At 38.2% G+C, this 19,517-nt stretch overlaps 1 protein-coding gene across 1 annotated transcript; it reads right to left on the reverse strand.

Moving 5' to 3' along the window:
* On the reverse strand, window positions 1-18,434 carry LOC121390131 (bud site selection protein 21-like). Its single transcript, XM_041521870.1, has 6 exons — window positions 18,240-18,434; window positions 6,497-6,714; window positions 6,030-6,147; window positions 4,907-4,979; window positions 2,933-3,054; window positions 1-822 (listed from the first exon to the last, which is right to left on the reverse strand). Exons 1-6 carry the CDS (start codon window positions 18,400-18,402, stop codon window positions 773-775), a joined length of 744 nt encoding a protein of 247 aa, XP_041377804.1. The 5' UTR covers window positions 18,403-18,434; the 3' UTR covers window positions 1-772.
* Window positions 18,435-19,517: the final 1,083 nt, after the last annotated feature.

The raw sequence follows: 19,517 nt of genomic DNA on the forward strand, positions 1-19,517 counted from the left end.
TTAGCATGTAATAGTATTTTAATCACATCGGTTATAACAACTACAACAAATACACAAGACATTCAACCCAGTGATAATAACCAGCACTGAACTGAAAGCTGCAGATCAAGGATAGTCTAGTTATATGACAGGCCACGTCCATAGATTCAGGTTCTCCCCACACAACTGGTATACTGAAGGCCATGGTAGTTTGGTAAAGTGCATATAAAAGATCTCTTAATACTCCTCTGTTAACTTTTCCATCTACGAGCCAGATGACACCTACTTTTTTCTTTTTTTTTATATCGAGGTATGAAATGTTTTAGTTGCGACCAAATCCGTCTCATATGCAACCAAACCTGTCTCATTTGACCACACTGGTCGTAATGTAGAGGGCTGCTTAATGTTTCTCTGTAAAGACCATTGATAAACTAATTCCAAAATTTTTTGACATTTGTAGATTTATGCTTTCGATGGCCATTCTAGAAAAAATATGCTGGCGCCAGCAGTGGCGTAAAAAGGTGGGTTGCCAGCGCCCGGGAAAAGGCAAGTATTGCACCTCCTAACCAGTGGACCGTTAGCACTCCAAGAGTCCCTTCCCACAAGTCCAGAATTTTGCATCCAGGGCAACCGCACCAGTGCCCCCCCCCCCCCCCCCCCCACGCCACTGGGCGACAGACGTATTTTTAAAGAGCCGCCACTGACTGCTGTTGAGTACATCTGCACTGCAAACTTACAGTAATGCAACCTTTTGTCTCATAGCATCTCATCCATAACACAGATCTGTTCATAGCTATTTTCTCCGGACTCTGCGCTTTTCTATTCTTGAACATATGTGTTGAACTGAAAACAAAATAAAAATAATAAAAATAGTAGTCTGAATGATCTACTTTTAAGCAGACTTGTTGCATTCCAAGTAGAAACCCTCCATCAATTACAGATACAAAGGTCTGTAAGATATTTTTGAAGAGGATTTTTTTTTCCCGCCTTGACTAAAAAAATCTAAAAAAAATAATTCCCCCACATATACTGAAGATAAGAAAAAAATAGATATTGATCAGTCTTTAAAAACAGTATTGTGTTTCAAAAGTATAATCATTTGGTGATGTATGAATATTGTATACACAATAATTACCATAAAATATGTACATCAGAGTTCAAAAAACAACACTAGGGGTAAAATGTGCGATTTCATATAAAAATGTTTCGGTTTAATTTCTTTTGATCCATAAATGACAGGACTTTTAGAAATGAAATGAAAAAAGCAAGAAGTTTGTTTTGTTTAACGACACCGCTAGACCACATTGATATATTAATCATCAGCTACTGGTTGTCAAACATTTGGTAAATTTTGAGTCTCAGAGAGAAAACCTACTACATTTTTCATTAACTCTTTCACCACGACAGGCCGGTATACCGGCTAGCGATATCCAGTGCGTCTCAGCACGACAGGCCGGTTTAGCGGCTTGTAACACCTGTTCATATTTGGCGCCGAGTGACGCGTCAATTTTATAATTAGACAAAATCTCGCGCGACCAAAGCTGCCATGTTCTAGCGAATTTTAAATGAGTTTTTCCAAGTTTATACTGATATTCTGACTGTAATTAAACATGAACCGAGGTGACGAAATTTTGTCTGTTGAAAACAATGGTTGCGATTCAGATGACAGGTTTTCCGATGATGAAATGTGGGATAATATGGACTTTGGTGCATTTGATTTAATCGAGATTGGCGATTGTGAACGAAATGTCATTCAACATGGCAATTTAGAAGAAAATGATACCAATGACGAGTTACAAGATGACTTGCCAATGTTTTACCACGCGCCTGAGTTTACCTGGACACATGAGCCATATTCGGTTACCTGCAGATCAACGTTTACTAAAAATCTGGGGCCCGTAAAAGTGTTTGACGTCAACACAAACGCCATAAAGTACTTTTCACTATTTTATATTATAATTGTGTAATTTATCAACATGAATGCCAAAAAAAAAGCGTGATACAGATCCTGCTAACAACAAAGGTGTGTGGTATCATGTTTCTGTTGATGAAATGAAAGCTTATTATGGCTTGTTAATTTTGCAAAAGCATTGTAAATATATTTTTTAAATTATAACTGGAATGTTAATTAATTAATTATCCAACAAGAAAAACATTTGTACTGTTGTTTTTTTAAATTACCAGTCCTACCTACTCAAATAGGTGAGTAATATGCATAGTTTACCTGTAATTACCAGATTTATACCTGTTGAATCTAACATTTTTAAAGTATTATTTTTTTATCTAGACAGCCGTCCATTCACCTTTCTGGAAATGTATAGCCTATAACTAAAATTAATGATAAAACAAGTAGTTTTATCCTTTAACAAACATGATCATAAATCTGCTATTTAAACTCAGTGTGCAGGGAAGGTCAAAGGCTGTAAAACTTAGTGGTGAAAGAGTTAATGGCAAGGGATCTTTAATATGTACCATCCCACAGACAGGACAGCATATACCATGGCCTTTGATACACTAGTCGTAACACATTGGCTGGAATGAGAAGTAACCCAGTGGGCCCACCGATGGGGATCGATCCCAAACCGACCACATATCAAGCGAGCACTTTACTATTGAGCTACGTCCCACCCCATGAAATGAAATATAACTTGCAGAAGAAGAAGGAAATGTTTTATTTAACGACACACTCAACACATTTTATTTATGGGTATATGGCATTAGACATATGGTTAAGGACCATACAGGTACTGAGAGAGGAAACCCGCTGTCGCCACTTCATGGGCTACTCTTTTCGATTAGCAGCAAGGGATCTTTTGTTACACCAGTTGTGGAGCATTGGCTGGAACGAGAAATAGCCTGATAATGTCCACCAACGGGGATTGATCCTAGACCGACCATGCATCAAGCGAACGCTTTACCACTGGGCTACGTCCTGCCCCTATATATAACTTACAGTCTTCCCGTGGTATTTTCCCACCATACAGCCTGCTCTGTCTGAACTCTGCAGCGGACTGGGCCAAGGTTTTGTGCTTTGGTTTGTCATGTCGAAGAGATACAACTTCAATCCCTTGTAACCTGAAAAATATACAACATACTAACATTTCTTTTGCACCTGCTAGTGATTTGTTGTAGCACACAGTGACCTGGATTTAAAAACATCTCATTAGCTATTCCATGGTCATGGTCCAGATGCCAAAGCTACACTGACCAATGAAAGGAACATTAATTGCTCTGTGATACACTTTAATGAGCATTCATTAATTTCCTTTCAACTTATTTTTGTGCTTATATCCAATTAAGGTTCAAGCATGCTGTGTACATGTAATTGTGAACATTACGATGAGTGTTTTTTCTTGCACGGATACTCGAGTCCTGTGAACGGACTCTAGTCTTGTTGGACGCGGCCCATACTCGAGTACTCATGGAGACCCTATTTATTACTAGAGAAAGGAGTCATAAAACACATTTGAAAAAAGGGCATTCCTACAATTGAAAATATAGACTGCATCATTAAAAATGTATAATGTCCTTATTTTCTCGAAATGCCATATTTAATTTCAATTTATTTTCGTACTTATATTCAGTTAAGGTTCAAACACGCTGTCCTGGGCACACACACCTCAACTATCTGGGCTGTGTGTCCAGGACAGTGGGTTAGTTGTTAGTGGTTAGATAGAGAAGAGAGTGTAGTGGTCTTGCACCTACCCACTGAGTCGTTAAAACTCGCTCTGGTTGGGAGCCGGTACCGGGCTGCGAACCCTGTACCTACCAGCCGTATGTCTGATGCCTTGATCACGACACCACCGAGGCAGGTTTAATAAGCAATGACAAATGCACTGTAAATTAACTACAATTGGAAAATACATTTAATTTATTTTAAACCTGGCTTTTGAGGATCATGCAAAACACAGAATACTACATTCATGTCCATTACATTGTGTTGTTTAACAAGAGGACCGTCAAAAGTAGGTCGTGGTGACCTACGTATGGTATGTGACACATCACCATCCTAAGTTGTACTTGCTAACAAGGTTTGATGATCCTATAAGAACTGATAAGTTATGCTCCAGAAACGAAGCATTTATGGACAGTGTCAAACCATAATACAACCATTCAAAGACGGAAGTATACAAATGTGTTCAACTCGCGTAGACTCATTAGATACGTTTTCAAACCACTGTTGTAAGATACATGTAAATGGTACATGTATCTACTGACCATACATATAGTATTCTTTTTATATCACAAATTGTTATTTCAATCGGACCAACAGTCAATCTTTAACACAACTAAAATTTGCTAATTTGCTTAACGTACCACTTTTACGAACATTTTCCATGACAAGTTGTGTAAAAGCTTTAACATATGCTTTCTATGTAAGCATTTCCCTTTAGAAGTACACTGGTATGACTGATATGTTATTTATATTACCTTTCCAATGATACACTGGTTCACAGTATCTATCTAGTGACACACTACAAGTATAACTCCGGGTCAGAAGAAAATTTTGCCAATTTTTTTTATATTAAACTTCAAAATTTTACAGATACCCAGTCAGGATTTCCACCAGACTTTGACAAAGGGTAAAATTACATACCCTAAAATATTGGAAATTAATGGATACATTTTTTGTTAAAAGTTAGACTATAAGAAGAGAACTGCTATTTTGTTTTTGTCAAAGTATATGAATGCAATGTCCAATTTCAAAAGATTTCAGACCAACAACCAACTAGTAGGGTCACTTATGATCCGTTTTGTTTTTATTACATACCTTCAAATTATTTTCTGGCAGAAAGCCAGCCATTTATTTTCTAACAAAATATTAATTAATACATGAAATGTGTTCACTAAATTAAAATAAAATTTTCCAATTCGTAATTGGTGAATTTGGTGATTGCAAGAGACCTGTATCATTTGTTTAAAATACCTTTCCAATGGAATGAAATCTTCATTGTGTTGAACATCCTCAGTTTCTGAGTCGGTAACATCAGACTCTTTATCTAGAAACACAAAACAATACACAGTCAGACCTCACTCATTCCTCGTTACCTTGGTCGTTATAGCAAATTCGCCATTGTAGCAAATCTGTCATGAGTTATCTCCCTTGCCAAAAAGATGTGAGGGAAAATGCTGCTTAATATTATAGGTATTATATCGTAAGTATAACAGGAATATGATTTAAATAATTAAATGCATTATGCACTACAATTTATATTATTAAAAACAACAAATACATGTACATGCAATAAAATGTGTTTTAAAAAAGCATTATTATTCTTAAAGGGACAGACCCTAGCTTTTAAACACTACGGCATATTTCTCACTATTAGAGCTGTTTATGATTACTGAAATCAAACTTTACTTATATTGAGTTGATTAGATTATTCATTTCCGTAGAACCGAAGTGTTTCTGGTCATCCTGCTGTTTCTAATACTACAAAAATGCATGTGGGTCCGAGAAGTAGCAGTTATTGATTCGAGTTCTAGTAAATTTTTAAGGATATTTCCCGGTTTTAACATCACAGATTCGTCTTTCACTCTGTTGTAACTTTATCCAAATGTGTTACAGGTTTGTAAATTAACTAAACTTAGTGTCCATTTTCATGAGTTGAAACTAGGGTCTGTACCTTTAAAACTGTTAATCAATGGCACTACATCAGGGTACATTTACTGTGCAGTCATCCACTGGCTAAAGACACCTCTGACTGGTACTTGCTTCGGTCCTGCACTTTTACAAATTACCAGAAAACACAATTTCACATGCGACATTTCACTTATCAGGGTACTGAACAAAATGGTCACTGAACATGTTGGCAAAAATGATAATTCACACAATACACTCACTGGATATATGATACATATCCGGGTGATCTATTCTAAATGTATACATATAAAAGTATTCTAGAAGACTGCAGCTTTAAATAACTTTGATTTTTACTTTTCTTTATGTACATTGAAAAGTGTACATACATAAAACTTCATTGACATGTATGGTTTTGTAAAAAGTGCTCTTCGATTATTGAGCAAACTTTCTGATCTACACAGCATACCTAATTCACGAGGAGCAGCCTTCTCATCTTTTTTTAATTTCTCCTCCAATACACTCGGTAATGAATCTAAGAAGTCATCAGGCAGCTTTTGCGCAACAAAATTTTCTAATTTCTTTTTCTGAAAAAAAAAGAATATAATATTATGAATACAAGGCTACCTCTGGGTGATCAGAAAATGTTGCCAGATTATCTAAAAAATGTAATACATAGAGGTATTTTCCAACAAAATATCAATTAATACACAAATACTTTTTACCAACCACTCTTAACATTTGCAACTAATCAATTTGGCAAGTGGCAGAGCTAGCTCTAGAATATATAATGGCCAATTAAAAACGTTTGTGAATTTTTTGGCTACTGCGATTCAGTGGAAGCCCTGCTGAGAGATATATATATATATATAGATCTCTAAGGAGGATACTTGACAAAAATTAAAATCTTGCCATCAGGAAATCATAAAATATCACCTTTTGCTGTTTGAAAATCATATCTTGTTGTTTGCGCTTGGTTTTCTTCTGAGAGTTGTCGTTTCGAATCTGCTGCATCACTCTGTTGATCTGTGTGAGTGCCGACTCGCGACTCTGGGAGAAGGTGATCTCATCGGGGACATCGTCGCTCTCCTCACCCGTCTCAATGTCAGGCAGCCGGTCAGCATCCTCCTCGTCCACAGCTTCGTCACACTGACCTGAAACACACATAACAACAACTGAATTCTCAACCACTACAACATCACACCATACCGGCGTCAAGAACATTTCCCCAGGACCTTTTAGTTTTTCCTCAAGACATATTTCTTGGATGTCCACAGAAGTGTTAAAACAATTAATTTTTTTTAAACTTTATTACCCCAGATCACTGGGAATGTCAAGGTTGGGGTGTCGTGAATCAACTCGAAAATGATCAATGTAAAGGTATTTGACGTCAAACATAGAATTGTTGTGGTATTTAAAGTCGATGACAGTCACTTTTTGCACCCAGAGCTTCTAGAATTTTTACAAAATCCACTAGCCATATGGGATCGGTGATTTTTAAAATTTACTAGCCACGATTAAAAATTCACTAGCCCTACTTTACCTAATACAATTTTACTAATAGTAATAATCAGATATGATACCTAAAGAGGGAGACTGATTAAAAACACTAAGATTTGGAGGTGTGGTTTCGGGCAGGATATTCATGTTTACAAACTAGACTTAATTTAAATGCAGCATTTGATAACTTTTAATTTTTTCACTAGCCGTCAGGCATGTTAATAGTAGTTATTTACTAGCCCAACATTGAATATCACTAGCCATGGGAGTGAGGCTACCATAATCTAGAAAGAATATCCCCATGTCTACCATAATCTAGAAGCCCTGTCTGGCAGGTAGTTATTTACTAGCCCAACATGTCACTAGGCAATAGTAGTAGTTATTTACTAGCCCAACATTGAATATCACTAGCCATGGGAGTGAGGCTACCATAATCTAGAAGCCCTGTCTGGCGTGGCAATAGTAGTTATTTACTAGCCCAACATTGAATATCACTAGCCATGGGAGTGGGGCTACCATAATCTAGAAGCCCTGTCTGGCACGGCAATAGTAGTTATTTACTAGCCCAACATTGAATATCACTAGCCATGGGAGTGAGGCTACCATAATCTAGAAGCCCTGTCTGGCACGGCAATAGTAGTTATTTACTAGCCCAACATTGAATATCACTAGCCATGGGAGTGAGGCTACCATAATCTAGAAGCACTGTCTGGCACGGCAATAGTAGTTATTTACTAGCCCAACATTGAATATCACTAGCCATGGGAGTGGAGGCTACCATAATCTAGAAGCACTGTCTGGCACGGCAATAGTAGTTATTTACTAGCCCAACATTGAATATCACTAGCCATGGGAGTGGAGGCTACCATAATCTAGAAGCCCTGTCTGGCACGGCAATAGTAGTTATTTACTAGCCCAACATTGAATATCACTAGCCATGGGAGTGAGGCTACCATAATCTAGAAGCCCTGTCTGGCACGGCAATAGTAGTTATTTACTAGCCCAACATTGAATATCAACATTGAATAATCAGAAGCCCTGTCTGGCAGGGGAGTACTAGCCCAACATTGAATATCACTATAATCTAGAACCATAATCTAGAAGCCCTGTCTGGCATGGCAATAGTAGTTATTTACTAGCCCAACATTGAATATCACTAGCCATGGGAGTGGAGGCTACCATAATCTAGAAGCCCTGTCTGTCTGGCAGTGGCAGCCCAACATATTAGTTATTTACTAGCCCAACATTGAATATCACTAGCCAGGGGAGTGGAGGCTACCATAATCTAGAAGCACTGTCTGGCGTGGCAATAGTAGTTATTTACTAGCCCAACATTGAATATCACTAGCCATGGGAGTGGAGGCTACCATAATCTAGAAGCACTGTCTGGCGTGGCAGTAGTAGTTATTTACTAGCCCAACATTGAATATCACTAGCCAGGGGAGTGGAGGCTACCATAATCTAGAAGCACTGTCTGGCATGGCAATATTAGTTATTTACTAGCCCAACATTGAATATCACTAGCCAGGGGAGTGGAGGCTACCATAATCTAGAAGCACTGTCTGGCGTGGCAATATTAGTTATTTACTAGCCCAACATTGAATATCACTAGCCATGGGAGTGGGGCTACCATAATCTAGAAGCCCTGTCTGGCGTGGCAATATTAGTTATTTACTAGCCCAACATTGAATATCACTAGCCATGGGAGTGGAGGCTACCATAATCTAGAAGCCCTGTCTGGCGTGGCAATAGTAGTTATTTACTAGCCCAACATTGAATATCACTAGCCATGGGAGTGAGGCTACCATAATCTAGAAGCCCTGTCTGGCACGGCAATAGTAGTTATTTACTAGCCCAACATTGAATATCACTAGCCATGGGAGTGAGGCTACCATAATCTAGAAGCCCTGTCTGGCACGGCAATAGTAGTTATTTACTAGCCCAACATTGAATATCACTAGCCATGGGAGTGAGGCTACCATAATCTAGAAGCCCTGTCTGGCACGGCAATAGTAGTTATTTACTAGCCCAACATTGAATATCACTAGCCATGGGAGTGGAGGCTACCATAATCTAGAAGCCCTGTCTGGCACGGCAATAGTAGTTATTTACTAGCCCAACATTGAATATCACTAGCCATGGGAGTGGAGGCTACCATAATCTAGAAGCCCTGTCTGGCACGGCAATAGTAGTTATTTACTAGCCCAACATTGAATATCACTAGCCATGGGAGTGAGGCTACCATAATCTAGAAGCCCTGTCTGGCACGGCAATAGTAGTTATTTACTAGCCCAACATTGAATATCACTAGCCATGGGAGTGAGGCTACCATAATCTAGAAGCCCTGTCTGGCACGGCAATAGTAGTTATTTACTAGCCCAACATTGAATATCACTAGCCATGGGAGTGAGAGGCTACCATAATCTAGAAGCCCTGTCTGGCACGGCAATAGTAGTTATTTACTAGCCCAACATTGAATATCACTAGCCATGGGAGTGAGGCTACCATAATCTAGAAGCCCTGTCTGGCACGGCAATAGTAGTTATTTACTAGCCCAACATTGAATATCACTAGCCATGGGAGTGAGGCTACCATAATCTAGAAGCCCTGTCTGGCACGGCAATAGTAGTTATTTACTAGCCCAACATTGAATATCACTAGCCATGGGAGTGAGGCTACCATAATCTAGAAGCCTTGTCTGGCACGGCAATAGTATTTATTTACTAGCCCAACATTGAATATCACTAGCCATGGGAGTGGAGGCTACCATAATCTAGAAGCCCTGTCTGGCACGGTAGTAGTAGTTACTTACTAGCCCAACATTGAATATCACTAGCCATGGGAGTGAGGCTACCATAATCTAGAAGCCCTGTCTGGCATGGCAGTAGTAGTTACTTACTAGCCCAACATTGAATATCACTAGCCATGGGAGTGGGGCTACCATAATCTAGAAGCCCTGTCTGGCATGGCAGTAGTAGTTACTTACTAGCCCAACATTGAATATCACTAGCCATGGGAGTGGGGCTACCATAATCTAGAAGCCCTGTCTGGCATGGCAGTAGTAGTTACTTACTAGCCCAACATTGAATATCACTAGCCATGGGAGTGAGGCTACCATAATCTAGAAGCCCTGTCTGGCATGGCAGTAGTAGTTACTTACTAGCCCAACATTGAATATCACTAGCCATGGGAGTGAGGCTACCATAATCTAGAAGCCCTGTCTGGCATGGCAGTAGTAGTTACTTACTAGCCCAACATTGAATATCACTAGCCATGGGAGTGGGGCTACCATAATCTAGAAGCCCTGTCTGGCATGGCAATAGTAGTTATTTACTAGCCCAACATTGAATATCACTAGCCATGGGAGTGGAGGCTACCATAATCTAGAAGCCCTGTCTGGCATGGCAATAGTAGTTATTTACTAGCCCAACATTGAATATCACTAGCCATGGGAGTGGGGCTACCATAATCTAGAAGCCCTGTCTGGCGTGGCAATAGTATTTATTTACTAGCCCAACATTGAATATCACTAGCCATGGGAGTGGAGGCTACCATAATCTAGAAGCCCTGTCTGGCATGGCAGTAGTAGTTACTTACTAGCCCAACATTGAATATCACTAGCCATGGGAGTGAGGCTACCATAATCTAGAAGCCCTGTCTGGCATGGCAGTAGTAGTTACTTACTAGCCCAACATTGAATATCACTAGCCATGGGAGTGGGGCTACCATAATCTAGAAGCCCTGTCTGGCATGGCAGTAGTAGTTACTTACTAGCCCAACATTGAATATCACTAGCCATGGGAGTGGGGCTACCATAATCTAGAAGCCCTGTCTGGCATGGCAGTAGTAGTTACTTACTAGCCCAACATTGAATATCACTAGCCATGGGAGTGAGGCTACCATAATCTAGAAGCCCTGTCTGGCATGGCAGTAGTAGTTACTTACTAGCCCAACATTGAATATCACTAGCCATGGGAGTGAGGCTACCATAATCTAGAAGCCCTGTCTGGCATGGCAGTAGTAGTTACTTACTAGCCCAACATTGAATATCACTAGCCATGGGAGTGGGCTACCATAATCTAGAAGCCCTGTCTGGCATGGCAATAGTAGTTATTTACTAGCCCAACAATGAATATCACTAGCCATAGGAGTGGGGCTACCATAATCTAGAAGCCCTGTCTGGCATGGCAATAGTAGTTATTTACTAGCCCAACATTGAATATCACTAGCCATGGGAGTGGGGCTGCCATAATCTAGAAGCCCTGTCAGGCATGTTAATAGTAGTTATTTACTAGCCCAACACTGAATATCACTAGTCATGGGAGTGGGGCTACCATAATCTAGAAGCCCTTGCACCCTTGTTTTGGCTTTGTACACAATATACCTGCGGGATGTAGCCCAGTGGTAAAGTGCTCACTGGATGTGTGGTCGGTTTAGGATCGATCCCCGTCAGTGGGCCCATTAAGCTATTTCTCGTTCCAGCCAGTGCACCACCACAACTGGTGTAACAAAGGCTGTGGTACCATATGTCTGTGGGATGGTGCATATAAAAGATCCCTTGCTACTAAGTGAAAATGTAGCAGGTTTCATCTCTATGACTGTGTCAAAATGACCATATGTCTGACATCCAATGTGCTCCAGTGGTGTCGTTAAACAAAAACAAAAGTTTTTTCTTTTTTTTTGGTACACAATTACAATATAGCATATTTTACCATAATTTTACTTGAAATCCATATTTCATAAAAAGTAAAAAAAATTAATAAGATTTTTTTCAAACACATTCAGGTGCATAAGTAATGTTCAATCAAAAGATTTTCAATAGCAATTTTGCATAGGAATTTTTGCAGCATTCTTAAAACGGAAACGTCATTTACCCAGTTTATGGCTATTGTAAGGAGGTGCAGTGACGTCACTGGAATACTGACCTCATTCAAATACAAAATTAGCTATATTATTACAGTGCTTTGCCACATTAAAATAAAAACTGGTCTACTAACCTTGACCCCTGTCAAATTTCTATAACAAGCAGACAATTAAAGCTCTTTACAGGTTGGTATTTTTTTTTTTTTTCATAATTCTGGACAAAATATGAATTTTAAGTTTTAAAAGATGAAAGAAAAAAAAAGTACTTTTTTTGTCAAATATATCATGTCACAAAATCACTGTTGAAGATGTTTTATTTATAATTAAAAATTTATTGTGTACAAAGCCAAAACAAGGGTGCAAAAAGTAACTGTCGTCAGCCTTAGAGCGGAAATCTTTGACTACTCTTTGGTGGGCAGCGATTGCAAAAAAATTAATGACTGTAATGAGAGCGTACATCCTTCCAAATGTCCGTCTAGCTCTCTTACAGTCGGAGTACTCGGGCTAGGTCATATAGGTTGCGGTATAATATCCCCCATTTATTATTTTTAGTTAGGGTTAGGGTGAGGGGTTAGGGTTAGGGGAGATGGGGTTTGTTCAGTGCTATACTCCACCTTGCACGACCGTCTAAGTGGAAAAACGGACATCGATTGTGTTAAGTCAGGACCAGACCCATTGTTGTCTCAAGAAGAGGAGCAAACTATAGTGACACATGTTGAGTTTATGTCATCTGTGGGCTTTGGGTATACCCGCACTGAAGTCCTTAATATTGCCACAGACCTTGCTTTTCATCTTGGCAAAAGAGAAAAGGGTGAAAAACCATTTTCCCTGCGATGGTTTTATGGGTTTATGAAGCGATGGCCCGAGCTTAGAGTTAAAAAACCACGATCACTTGAAATCATGCGTGCCAAAGCAACATTTAAAGATACCATCAACAAATACTTTGATAGCCTGGAAAAGATTTGAGACAAGTATGATTTACGAAATTCTGATATTTTTCAAAAGTATCTTAAAGAACATTTTTCAAAGTATGTTCCAGCAGCATCTTCTGACAAGCCTGTCTTAATTCTTTATGATGGTCACACGTCACACATAAATGTTTCCCTGATCCAGTGGGCACGAGAGAGGCACATAATATGATTTGTATTACCTGCTCACACATCGCATGTTCTTCAGCCAATGGATGTGGGATGTTTCGGCCCGTTCGAACACATTTACAATGGCATGAGACATACCTACATGTACATACGCGAACATGCAACATCGGGTATTGACAGACATTCCCTTTGTGAGACTGCCTGCAAAGCTTACTGTGCAGCACTCACACCCGCCAACCTGCAGTCATCGTTCAGAAAGACCGGGATTTATCCATTTGATAGAGACGTCATACAGCCTTCAACATTCCTGCCTTCAGCTGTTTTAAGCAACAACATGGAGTCAGAAAATGAATCACAAACCAGGGCAACTGTCAACTGTGAAAACAATTCATCAAAATGCAAGACGTTTTTCACAACTGCAGAAGAAGTGATCACAAGAAAACCAAAACCTACTAAGAAGAGGAAAGTACTCAGTGCTGTGGTCAGTGGTAAAGCCATCACGGAAGATTTGGTTTTGGAAGATATCAGGGAACATCAAAAGAACAAACAAAACAAGGAAGGATTGCAGAAAAGAAAATGTACAAAATCAAAGCAAACTGAAGATTCACCAAAACCAAGTACGTCAGGAATTTTTCTCCCACCCAGTGCTAACACAAAACAGCAGCTTGAAGACGAAACATCGGAGGAATCTGACAACCCTAGCGATCTTTGCTGCAAGTGCAAGAAGAGCCAACCAGCGAATACAAACACTGTGTTTCACTTTGCTTCGTTTCGTTGGCACAATGCATCTATCCGGCATATCAGCATTGGGTACATTTAAAATTTTGCACTCCAGTTAGGGTTGTACGGAGACATTCCGAATTTTGGTGTCCTTGCCATAATGAAATGGAAGAGTAATAATCACTGGAGTAAAAAAACTGAAAAAAATTATGTAAAATATGTTAAACGTTTAGCCTAATTTTTTCTTTATTCTTAAAGTTAAGTAACATTGATTGAAAGTCACAAACATTTTTAAATCAGTTATATAACGTGGAATTAAGTGTAAAATATGACATCAATAGTGCTCCATACAACGCAACAGCGACCGAGAAAATAGCCGACCAACTAAACGATCGAAAACATGTGACGTTACTAAAATACTGAGAAAATTCCTTTACGACAAAGCAAGACGTTTTCTCCAAGGATATTATGGAATTCATTGCGGATTACTGGTGTTTTATGTGGTAAACTATTGTGGCAACAGGTAGGTAAATTATTAAATACTTAAAAAAATTTATTTATATTTTATTCATATATTTCGCTTAAATGATTGAAAACATGTGACACCAGGATACATACAGGAGATAGTCAGGAGCTGACATCACTTCACCCCAAGCTAGCTGTCCCGGATGCCTCGAAAAGAAAAGAAAATGGTTGCCCCCAGTTTGCAGGAATAATCACGGGTTTTTTATTAACACTAAAGTTACCCGTTTTTCATTTGGTAAAGTGTCAGTATGTGTTGGTGGTCCGGGTAGAATGCCAGACAACTCGGCCCGGAGGACAACTCGGCCCACGTCGAGACAGCTCGGCCCAGAGTTCTGAGACAACCCGGCCCACCGCAAGACAACTCGGCCCGGAGTCCAGAGACAACTCCGCACATGGACAATCTTGTTTATTGTTGAACAATATTGTTGAACAAGTGTTGTTTTTTAAATTAAAGTATTCTCACAGAAATAAAAGAATTTGTTTTTTGTTAAATTGATAAATTGCTGATCCATTTATCTTTGAAGATAGTTTCCGCTGTTCGAATAATTTGTTTTTGTTCTACAGTCGGTGACCTAAACATTGGAGATGATCCCAGAAAAAACATGCAAAAGTTATTTATCGTTGTAACAACACTGACTTTTATCTTTTGTTGGACGTTTTATTTCTATGTACTTTTGGTGATTGGTGTTTTATTTCTTTATTATAACTATTTATGTATATGTGTTCTGTTGGGTTTTTTTGCGTACATACATGTGTATGTGCGTATGTATTTAATGTAATAAATGTGGGAATTTGGCAAATGATGTCTTATGCGTTATTTCTATAGTACAATACTTCTAGAAACCCTACGACATACACAATTGTCATTCTTAATGGTGACCATATAGTTAGCGGTATCTATCAGTATAATGCATTATTATTACGGAGTCCGGCGATTTCGCCACCGGTCGATCTCGCCACGGGCGAGATAGCCGTAAATTCCATATACTGCTGGGCGAAATCACCGTACTCTATATACATATAAGCAGACGGGAATGTCACTGTTTATTACAATAAATTGGTTATTATAATAATATTTAATTAATGTTTTGGGTTTGATACTGTTCTTTATTCCCAAGCTTTTGTTTTTTCTGTCATTGCTTTTGTTCAGTTTACTCCATATATCAGCAAGGTTGGGCGAGATCGCCGACGTTTTGTGTACCATTTCATTGTACACTTACTTATTGTTTGAGAACATATTAATGTAACAAATTCATAAAATTCAAACTGAAACTCCATCTGTCTGTTTTCTGTCTTCCATACTGTTTACAACAAAGTTGGCCCGACTGACAGTACTTTAAGCTTATTATTATTCAGTGCATGTTTTGGGTTTGATATTGGTTTCTCAAAAAGTTGGGCGAGGTCGCCGACATGTTTGTGTGTTCCATTTCATAGTACACTTCTATATTACAAATTAATAAAATGTCAAACTAAAAGCTTGTGTATGTTTTCTTTTTTCGATATGTTCTTTACATCTACGGTTTTATAGAACTGATCACATTAAATTACCAGTAACAGAAAACTAACAAGATAAGATACAAGGACAGATATAAAGATATATTGCTTATTAGTATTTCACGATTTCAGTTTCATTACAGGGAAATTATAATTCATTATAACAGTTTATGTCTATATGTTGATTAGAGTTCACTATTATTAGTGTTAATCGTCTTTAAAACGGTATGCACAGTGGTCACTGCGAGAAAACTATACTCACAAGAAACACTTTAACAGGCAAAGACAGAAAAAAAGGACACATCACATTTGATTTGAACATTGTTCGTATCATTTCATGCAGTAAATGATAGTAATATAAACATTTTAAATAATAAAATTCCTCTTTAGTTAGATATATATAGTACGGCGATTTCACCCAGCAGTATATGGAATTTACGGCGATCTCGCCCTACTTCATTATTACTAGTCTATAGTACAATACTTCGACACGGCCAACTATCATACTTAACACGCATATAATGTGTCACAGCATGCCCCGTCTATCAGTCTAATAACTCGGCCATGGGGCCGAGTTGTCCGAGACACACGGCCCTGTGGCCGAGATGTCTGGGCCGAGTTGTCCCCCGGGCCGAGTTGTCCCCCGGGCCGAGTTGTCTGGTCCCCGTCCGGGTATGCATCTTTCCAACAAATAAGGCTCATGTTTTAGTTTACTATCCCTTTAAGGCTGAATGAACTGAATGCTGGAACGATCGGAAGTCTTGCCTATAGTCAAGCTTTATCTTTATAATTAACAAAAACACGTGTTTAACGGTGTTACACTGTTACTAGTGTTAGGCTAATTGAAAACAAGTGACATAATTTAACGGTCACCCGAAATATGCCAAAAACCTGGTTTTTGGCATATTTACAATCAAAAAACCTTTTCCGCAATCAAAAAACCTCACAAAAACCATAATTATGCCAAAATCGTATCCAACAAGGGTTTTTTTATATACTTTATTGACAGTTTATCATTATATGATTTACAATTTACATGAAGCACAAATATTGTTGTCAGACCTAAACATATGCATACGTCCGTTTCCGCCTTGTTTGTAAAATGCGGAACAGGACTGATTTTAGGGTCGGACTATTTACCCCCAAGATACCCCCAAGACACGTATTGGATGAGCAGCTTTCGGGATTGTACTATACGAAATAATGAACAGGTGTGTTTCGAACAATAGCTATTGCTTTAGTGACGTTTTTTTGCATTATCAATTCGACTGTTCAATAGTCAATGTTACACACACGTTTTTTAACATATTAGGCTAGTAATAAAATCGTCATGTACAACGTGTAGCGAATGATGTTTCATTATCGTCTTAGCATAGAGAAACGTTTATACTTAATTACATTCATTTATACTGGGTCCAATTATTTATGAGTAAACATTATTTATATGTTAACTGACAAAGAGTTATTGGACGATTTGTATACAGACACACAGTTATGTACAATGTAATTTGGGTTTTATTAATAAATGTGGGCATATATTACGAAATTTCCTAAAGAAGCCCTTCCCCTGCAAGTGCTGAACCTCACCGCGGTGCAGGGGTGTAACAGCTTTTTTATTTGTTGAATACTATTATATTCAAGAGAAAAAAAAGATGGCCAATACAGCACCTTTTTTTTTCATTATTATTGTTAATGTAGATGTGAAATAATAACTAGCCAATCATTTATTTCACACATCACAAGTTTTGCCTTTGTAATTACAAATGTAATTATTTCTTCAAATGGCCAAATGAACTTTGTAATATAATAGGCCAACGGTCATTCCAAAGGTATTCATTTATATAAAGGTTTATATTTATATTCTGTTAACGTTTACTAATAAAACTAATATAAACAGCATATCAATACACCCAGGGAGTACACCAATACAAAAACGTGTGGTGTCTTGGTGTATTTTTGGGTATCTTGGGAGTAAATAGTCGGACCCTAAAATCAGTCCTGTTCCACATTTTACAAACAAGGCGGAAACGGACGTATGCATATGTTTAGGACTGACAACAATATTTGTGCTTCATATAAATTGTAAATCATATAATATTGATAAACTGTCAATAAAGTATATAAAAAAAACCTCATTGGATACGATTTTGGCATAATTATGGTTTTTGTGAGGTTTTTTGATTGCGAAAAGGTTTTTTGATTGTAAATATGCCAAAAACCGCATTTTATAAACAAGGCAGAAACGGACGTATGCATGTTTAGGACTGACAACAACATTTGTGCTTCATATAAATTGTAAATCATATAATATTGATAAACTGCCAATAAAGTATATAAAAAACCCTTATTGGATACGATTTTGGCATAATTATGGTTTTTGTGAGGTTTTTTGATTGCGAAAAGGTTTTTTGATTGTAAATATGCCAAAAACCGGGGTTTTGGCATATTTCGGGTGACCCTAATTTAAGGAAATAACCTACGAGACAAGTTATCTTCACTCTCCTCATCGCTGTTTTCAGGTGAGACTCGTGTGTCGCATTTTTGAGTATTTCTAAACACGGGAGTTTCGAAATCGTCATCGTCTGAATCAAATTTCAGTCTCGTATTTGTCAATCTCTTTTTCGATGCACGTGTAACACCCATGGCTGATTACTTCGTTGGAATTCCCTCCATTTACTTGGGAGCACCGTATAAACATCTTGTTTTGTTCTCTGTACTTTCCTTCACATTCATGTCCTATGGTTACACATACAGATAATAAAAATAATAAACCTAGGCTTCACTTTGGATAGTAAAATAACTGTGAATTTCTATTATTAGCCATAATAAAAAAAATACTTTAGCCAAAAGTAATTTAAGTGTTTCTATCAATATAAAAACTGCCGAAATAACTGCACGACGTTATAAAATATATACCCTCCCCACAAGTTAAATAACTACAAATATGAATAAAATAAATTAAACTTATTTATATTTATTAAGATTGCGTCAAATCTAAATTTATAGCAACATTAGATTTCCCCCTGCATATCCAAGAATATTTATAAATATGTTAGCCTGCTGATCCAAAATGTTTAATCCAAGTCTATAAACAAATAATTCACACACACACACACACACACACACACACACACACACACACACACACACACACACACACACACACACACACACACACACACACACACACACAAACACAACGCACCTATGGGGGGGGAGAGAGAGAGAGAGAGAGAGAGAGAGAGAGAGAGAGAGAGAGAGAGAGAGAGAGAGAGAGAGAGAGAGAGAGAGAGACAGACAGACAGACAGACAGACAGACAGATATATGTAGGCAGATAGGTAGACAAAGAGTGTATTCAGGAGTGGATGTAGGATTTCGCTTTGTTTGTTAGGGAGGGGGTGCGACGTTCAAAAAAGGATACAGTTTTTGAATTGGAAAATATAATTTTAACGTAGGCCTACACGTACAGAGCAAGCTGTGTAGCGCATGCCTGTCTTGGGCGCACATTCTGGCGTGGGTCAGTTTTTTTGTTTAAGATAGAAGGACGCCCTATAGTATCCAAAAGTACACTAATATATATATATATATACTAAAAGGCTAAAGTTATTGTGACATGGATTGTTTGGAGTAATACATTTGTGAATGGATTTATGGATGTAGTAAAACTTATCATCAATTATCTTTGTCTTTTGTGTGTCACAATAACGTTTGCCTTTTAATATATATATATCCAGCACCCTTCCAATTCATCCGCTAA

Source organism: Gigantopelta aegis, chromosome 15 (genome assembly GCF_016097555.1).
Source record: "Gigantopelta aegis isolate Gae_Host chromosome 15, Gae_host_genome, whole genome shotgun sequence".
Lineage (NCBI taxonomy): Eukaryota > Metazoa > Mollusca > Gastropoda > Neomphalida > Peltospiridae > Gigantopelta > Gigantopelta aegis.

Coding starts and splice junctions, on each gene's coding strand:
- LOC121390131 (XM_041521870.1), bottom strand. CDS start 18,402: ATGGGTGTTACACGTGCATCGAAAAAGAGATTGACAAATACGAGACTG. Junction 6,715..18,239: donor GAGTGAAGATAACTTGTCTC/GTAGGTTATTTC, acceptor TGTGTGTTTCAG/GTCAGTGTGACGAAGCTGTG. Junction 4,980..6,029: donor GGCTGCTCCTCGTGAATTAG/GTATGCTGTGTA, acceptor TTGTGTTTCTAG/ATAAAGAGTCTGATGTTACC.